This window comes from Chenopodium quinoa, unplaced genomic scaffold (genome assembly GCF_001683475.1).
Source record: "Chenopodium quinoa cultivar QQ74 unplaced genomic scaffold, ASM168347v1, whole genome shotgun sequence".
Classification (NCBI taxonomy): domain Eukaryota; kingdom Viridiplantae; phylum Streptophyta; class Magnoliopsida; order Caryophyllales; family Amaranthaceae; genus Chenopodium; species Chenopodium quinoa.
The window spans coordinates 1,290,745-1,298,170 of record NW_018745082.1 but is presented as its reverse complement, the minus strand read 5'-3'; the positions used below and the strand labels follow the sequence as shown (position 1 = coordinate 1,298,170).

Here is a 7,426-nt window from a genome sequence, read left to right as displayed (position 1 = left end):
AAGTGTTTAAGTACAGGAGAAATGGACCTTGGTGAAGGAAGAACATCTTGTATTATGAAGACTTGAAGAATCTTTAAAGAGTTAATCTATAGAAGAAGAGTTCTCTAACAAGAACTAAATTCCTTAACAGGAATGTTCCCTAACAGGAACTTGAAGGTTGTAAGCTAAAGACAGTAAGTTCCACAAGGAACTTAGTCTACGAAGTTCCAGTTGTGAACTAGAGACCAAGTGACAGCAGGAACTTGTTCCTGGCCTGCGTGAAGCCCAAGATATTCAGAATTACAGAAGCGCGGCATTAAGATATTAATTTAGTTAAGATTTTATCTTCTAGATTTGTTGTTAAATATGTTAATAAGATATGCATGAAATCTATTAGAGACGTGACAAGATAATTTGGCAAAAAGATAAAAATGCAAAAATATAAAAAGATAGATTTTGAAAAAAAAGATTTTGTTTTAATTTATTTTCCTAAAATCAGTTGCAAAACGATATTATTCTCTAATATATATCTTCTTGTATTTTTCGGAAAAAGATTTTTTTTTTTTAAAAAAATGATTTACCAAAAATCGTATTTAGAGATAAGGAAAGTTAACATCTTAATCTTTTGAAAACCTACTTTCTATACAAGTTATACTTGTATAAATAGTAGAGGTAAAACTGCTTTCGATTTTTGTAAGTTTATGCATGAAGAAAAAACTTGTGAGCTTTATCAAATTGTAAGTTTGCCAAGCTTTATCTTGTCATATTAGTTTCGGGTTTTATGCATAGCTTTATCAAAGTGTAAGTTTGCCAAACTTATTTCTGATTATGACAAAGAAGACTATCAGAAACTCGAAATGAATGCTTTAGCAATAAAGTATTTACATTGTGGTCTTGGACCTCATGAGCATAATTGTATCATGGGGTGCAAGACTGCTAAATAGATTTGGGATCTACTCGAGGTCACTCATGAAGGAACAAACGAGGTAAAACGTTCTAAAATTGATTTACTGATGTCTAGATATGAAAGGTTTGAAATGCAGTCTAAACAAACTATAGAAGAAATGTTTACTAGATTTAATGACATAATTAATGAACTAAACTCTCTTGGCAGGCAAATTCCTATTGATGAACAGGCTAGAAAGATTTTGAGAAGTCTTCCACAGGATGAACGTTGGAGATCCAAAGTTACTGCCATGCAGGAAGCTAAGGACTTCACCAAGTTCAATATGGAACAACTAGCTGGATCACTTATGACTCATGAATTGCATCTAAGTTCCAATAACGAAAGTTCCAAAAACAAGAGTCTTGCTCTAAAGGCTCTAGATTCAGAGGAATCTGAAGTTGATGAAGAGGATATGGCTATGCTAGTCAAACGCTTCAAAAAGATGATGAATAATAGAAGGTTTGACATAAACAAGAAGCCTACTGGTTCTAGAGACACTACTTGTTTCAAATGTGGAGCAAAAGATCACTTCATTAAGGATTGTCCACTCAAGGATGGTAAGAACAAACCTAAGGAGCAATCTAAGGAATCCAGAGTGTATAAGCCTTACTTCAACAAAGACAATGTGAAGAAAGCAATGCTAGTCACCTGGGGAGATACTGATACAGAAGACGAAGAAGATCGACCTCTTGAAGAAACAGCCCATCTGTGCCTAATGGAAAAAATAGATGAAAAGGCTAAGCTGAAGGAACTTGAAGCTGAGGTATGGTATTCTGAAAGGGATCTAGAACATTTCTCTAAAAAGAATCTAATATATGTTGTTCTGGAAATTCAAGAAGATATTAAAGAATTGCATAGAGCCAAACAGCAAAGTGATAAAGCGTTAATCACTTATCAAGAAAATAGTGAGTGGGCTGATAACATGAAATTTGACATTCAATATAGATTCTTTAGTCTTTTTGATGATAATCGTATTCTGAAGAAGACCTTAGAAAACTTAAAACATGATAACATACTCTTGAATGTTGAACTTTCTTTGTTAAGATCAGGAATAGACTCACCTAATTCTGAAGTTCCTTCTCTAACTCAAATCACCAATTTTGAGAAATTGAAATCGGATTTAGGGGAAATTAGAATGGAGAAAGCCAGACTTGAGGGGGAACTTGAGAAGGCTAATAAAGGTAAGAAACCTATTGAGTGCATAGTTCCTAATTAGATTATTAATGCACAGACCAAAAGAACAGAAGGACTAGGTTTCAAGAAGAAGTTCCAAAAGGAAAAGAAGTATGTTAATTTGCCTAGTAGTATTGTTTGTCATTTCTGTGGAAAATAAGCAGATGAATTGTTTAAAGAGAAAAAGTAGTACACAGAAAAATAAAAATGATGTTGAGAAAATTTGGGTTATGAAAAATAATCCCACTCCTATTACACAGGAACCCAAGGAAACCTGGGTTCCTGATACTAATGCTTAATTCTCATGCAGGTTCCAGTGAGGAGGAACAACACTTGGTACCTCGACAGTGGTTGTTCGAAGCACATGACTGGAGACAAATCTAGATTTCTCTCACTGGATGCCTACTATGGAGGAACTGTGACCTTTGGTGACAATATGAAAGGAGATATAATTGCCATTGGCAAAGTAGGAAGGTCAAGTTCCCATGCTATTGATAATTTATTTTTGGTCGAGTGTCTCAAACACAACTTGTTGAGCATTTCACAATTTTGTGACAAAGGAAACTCAGTAAGTTTTACTTCAAATAAAAGTAGAATCATTCATAATGACACTGGTAACATTATTTTAGAATGAACTCGTAAAGGGAACACATATGTTGTGGATCTTAACGAAGTTCCTAAAAGCAGTCTAACATGTCTCAGTGTTATTGAGAATGATCCTTTATTATGGCATAAAATATTTGGTCATGCAAGCTTTACATTACTTGATAAACTTAGAGCTAAAGAACTTGTGGAAGGTCTCCCTTGCATCAAGTTCCTATATGACAAAGTGTGTGATGCTTGTGTTAGAGGAAAACAGAGTCGAAGTTCCTTTAAATCCAAGAAAATGGTAAGCACCAAAAGACCTTTGGAACTTGTTCTTATGGATCTATGTGGTCCTATGATAATCCAAAGTAGAAGTGGTAAGAGATATGTAATGGTAATTGTTGATGATTTTTCAAGATTTACTTGGGTTTTCTTTCTTGTTAGCAAAGATGAAACATTTTATGAATTTGTAGCATTTGTAAAGAAAGAACAGAGAAGAACAGGTAATCCATTGATTCACCTTAGGTCAGATCATGGCACAGAATTTAAAAATTCTAAATTTGATGAATTATGTACTGAGCATGGTATGGATCACAAATTTTCGGCACCAAGAACTCCACAACAAAATGGAGTGGTGGAACGCAAGAATAGAAGTCTTGAAGACATGGCTAGAACAATGCTAATCTCAAGTGGTGTGCGAAGAAACTTTTGGGCAGAAGCATTTAATACAGCATGTTATATTCTCAACAGAGTATCTGTTAGAGCCATCACCAACAAAACTCCCTATGAGCTAATCAAAGGGAGAAAAGCTAATATCTCTCACCTCAGATCTTTTGGTTATAAATGCTTCGTTCATAATAATGGTAAAAGAAACTTAGGAAAGTTTGATGAAAGAAGTGATGAAGTTGTTTTCTTAGGATATGCCTCAAATAGTAAATCTTATAGGGTTTATAATAAGAGAACGATGTATGTTGAGGAATCTGTACATATTATATTTGATGAAACTGAACAATTGATTGATGTACAGGAAAGTGATGATGACTTTGAAATAGGACTTGTTCGCAAGATGGAACAAGATGAAGAGTCAACATCATTACAAAAGCAGCTGGAAGAAAATGAGGCAAATACAGAAGCTAATAAAGATCCTACATTAGAGAATGCAACAGGAACTCCTCAAGTTCCAGAACAGAACGAAGCTGATCAAGAAGTTCCGGAAGAATTTCAAACTGAAAATCTAGATGAAGTTCCAACAGTGAAACCAGTCACCAACAATGAAGAAAGATTGTATCCAATTAAAGACTTTACTCCAAAGCCTTAGAAACATCAAAAATCTCATCCAGTTGATGAAATCATGAGTGATATCACAAAAGGAACTCAAACCAGATCTCAGCTTAGGAACTTCTGTGCATTTTATGCGTTCCTATCTTCAATGGAACCTAAAAACCATGTTGAAGCTTTGACTGATACAGACTGGATTAATGCTATACAAGTCGAACTTTACGAGTTTGAAAGAAACAAAGTATGGCATCTAGAACCTAGACCTAAGAAAAAGAAGACAATTGGTTTAAAATGGGTGTTTAGGAACAAGCTAGATGAGCATGGTATTATTGTCAGGAACAAAGATAGGCTTGTAGTACACGGTTTCAATCAACAAGAAGGTATTGACTATGAAGAAACATTTGCTCCTGTAGCCAGGTTAGAACCTATACGCCTACTTATTGCATTTGCTGCTTATGGGATTTAGGCTGTACCAAATGGATGTTAAATGTGCATTTTTGAATGGATATCTTGATGAAGAAGTCTATGTTGAACAGCCTCCTGGATTTGAAAATCCAGAATTCCCAAACCATGTCTACAAGCTTGACAAAGCTCTTTATGGGCTGAAGCAAGCTCCTAGAGCATGGTATGAAAGACTGTCAAAGTTCCTATTGAAAAATGGTTTTAAACGGGAAAAATTGATAAAACATTGTTTTTAAAATCAAATGGAACTGACATATTAATTGTACAAATTTATGTTGATGATATCTTATTCGGTGCAACTAATGAATCTCTGTGTAAGTATTTTGCTGACTAATGAGTGGAGAATTCGAAATGAGTATGATAGGAGAGTTAAACTTCGTTCTCGGATTGCAAATCAAGCAAACTGAAGAAGGAATCATGATCCATCAACAAAAATATATCAAGGAACTGATCAAGAAATACAAGATGGAAAATGCAAAAACCAATAAGACTCCTATGGGTATTGGAACTAGATTGGATGAAGATCCAACTAGAACTTGCATAGACCAAACTATGTATAGAGGTATGATTGGCTCTTTACTTTATTTGACAGCAAGTAGACCTGACATATCTTTTAGTGTAGGTCTATGTGCCAGATTTCAAGCAAATCCAAAGGAATCTCACCTCGTAGCAGTAAAGAGAATTCTTCGTTACTTAAAAAGAACTGATGACTTGAGTCTCTTCTATCCTAGAAGTGACTCATTTGAAATAAATAGCTTTACTGATGCTGACTATGTAGGTGACTTGGTTAACAGAAAAAGTACTTCAGGTATGGTTCAGTTCTTAGGACCTTGTCTAGTTTCTTGGGGTTCCAAGAAGCAAAATACTGTTGCATTGTCCACAGTTGAAGCTGAGTATGTGGCAGCAGCAGCATGTTGATCACAAGTTCTATGGATAAAACAACAGGTTAGAGATTTTGGTATTATTTTTGAATGTGTCCCTATTTACTGTGACAATACCAGTGCTATTTGTATTTCTAAAGATCCAGTTCAACACTCAAAGGTAAAGCATATCCACATTAGGAATCACTTTTTAAAAGACAATGTGGAACAAGGGAATATTAAGTTAGAATTTTGTCAAACATAAAGTCAAATTGCTGATATTCTAACCAAACCCTTGAACAGAGAAAGATTTGAGAAATTGAGATTGGAACTTGGGATGATCAAGCTAACTTGATTGCTTCTGAAGTTCCAAGATATGGCTGATTCAAAAATAGTGTAAATAAAGTTTAAAGAGCTTTTGGCGCAACTTTGGTGTGACAAACATAGCTGAAGTGTCACCGTTGTTAATTACTAAAGGTAAGTTCACTAAAATACTTATTTATGTAAGCAATTAATAATATATTGTGCATATGTGTTTAAATCGTGTTCCAATATGTGTATATTTAGAAAGAAATTGTGATTTGTGAAATTAATAGAATTTGGAAAGAAAGTGAATTTTGAAAATACATCCTGCCAAATGATTTTACAAATTAATTGAATGTGTTACAATTAATGACTAAACAGTAAAACCATTCAATTCCCTTGCACCGCTTCAATAAATATACAAAGCATCTTTCACCCACCTTTTCACTCCACTGTCAAATCACATTCACCCTCTTCAGTAAAAATCTCAAGAACAAAATCACAATCAAACACCATGGTTATCATTGCAGAAATCGTTTCTTCTGAAAATTCCCAAAACACCGAACACACCATTCAAGAAGAAACTTCACCTTTATCAATGGTGAATTATAAACCTTCTCCAAAATCAACCAAAAGTACCTCCAATTCTCCCAAACCCTCTGAAAACCCGGAACCTTTATCCTCAAACCCTAAGGAAGTTGAGAGAGAGAACGTTGAAGAAGAGTACAGTACTTCAAGTGTACTTGATAAATTGCGTAAATGGAAACATAAAAGAGAGAAATAAAAGTCACTTGAAAAGGAAATTGAGGAAGTTGATGAGTTCGAAAAAGGAGAAAATCAAGGCGAAGAGGAAAATCAGGAAGAAGAAGAGAATCAGGGAGAAAGTGAAGCAGATGCCTCTGTAGAGGAAGAGGAAGAAGAGGTTGATGAAGATGATGACCAAGTGGAACTTCTTGCAAGCGCGGGAAGGTATGTTACTGGTCACAGACTTGATAGTACATGGTGTAAGAAGGCTAGGTTTTTAGAATTCTTCGATTTAATCAAATTTCAAGGGTGGGAGTATATGTTATCTACTGCTTCTAATAATGTGCTATATCCCGTGGCTATGGATGAATTTTGTGCAAAATTTCAAGTTAAACAAGGGAAGATTTCTAGCTTTGTAAATAAAAAGAAAATTGAGTTTGATGTTGAGAAACTAGGTAAAATTCTGAAAGTACCTACTGCTGGATTTGAATTGTATGTGAAGGGGAAGAATATTGTGATGGTAGGAAACTATCTCAGTGGTGATATAGTTGAATTCTTGGGAGGACAAAGGGGGAAGAATGTTATAAGCCACAATGATCTTAGCCCTCTTAATAAGCTATTGTTCAATTTGGTGAGAAAAACCATATTGCCCAGAACTCAGAAGAGAAGCCAAGCATGCTTAATGGATTTGGCTGTCATCTTCTGTCTCTCCAAGAAAATCAAAATCAACTTTCCATCCCTAATGTATCAACACCTAGCACACTGTATTGCACGAAAGAACAAAGTGGGATATGGTGCATTGTTGTCTACTGTGTTTGAGGGTCTAGGTGTGAAGCTCAAAGGAGTTTATGAGGGATTGGAGGAAAAACCAGAAGATGTGATTAATGGGGAAACACTTCAAGGTAGTAAATGGAAAGGTTAGAAAAAGTAAGGTAAAGAAAGCATTGGGAGGAAAAAGAAAAGGGAAGGAAGTTCCAGAAAAAGTTGTGAGGAAGAGTAGGAGGATCTCAGCTGGTAAGGCTCCTCAAACTAGCTTGGAGAAACCACTTGAGATATATGAGGATGAGGAAAAAGTCATTGTAGGACAAGTGGCTGA

At 35.1% G+C, this 7,426-nt stretch overlaps 1 protein-coding gene across 1 annotated transcript; it reads left to right on the top strand.

Moving 5' to 3' along the window:
- The first annotated feature begins 4,774 nt into the window (after positions 1-4,774).
- On the top strand, positions 4,775-5,341 carry LOC110709896 (uncharacterized mitochondrial protein AtMg00810-like). Its single transcript, XM_021888157.1, has one exon. It carries the CDS (start codon positions 4,775-4,777, stop codon positions 5,339-5,341), a length of 567 nt encoding a protein of 188 aa, XP_021743849.1.
- Positions 5,342-7,426: the final 2,085 nt, after the last annotated feature.

Coding starts and splice junctions, on each gene's coding strand:
- LOC110709896 (XM_021888157.1), top strand. CDS start 4,775: ATGAGTATGATAGGAGAGTTAAACTTCGTTCTCGGATTGCAAATCAAG.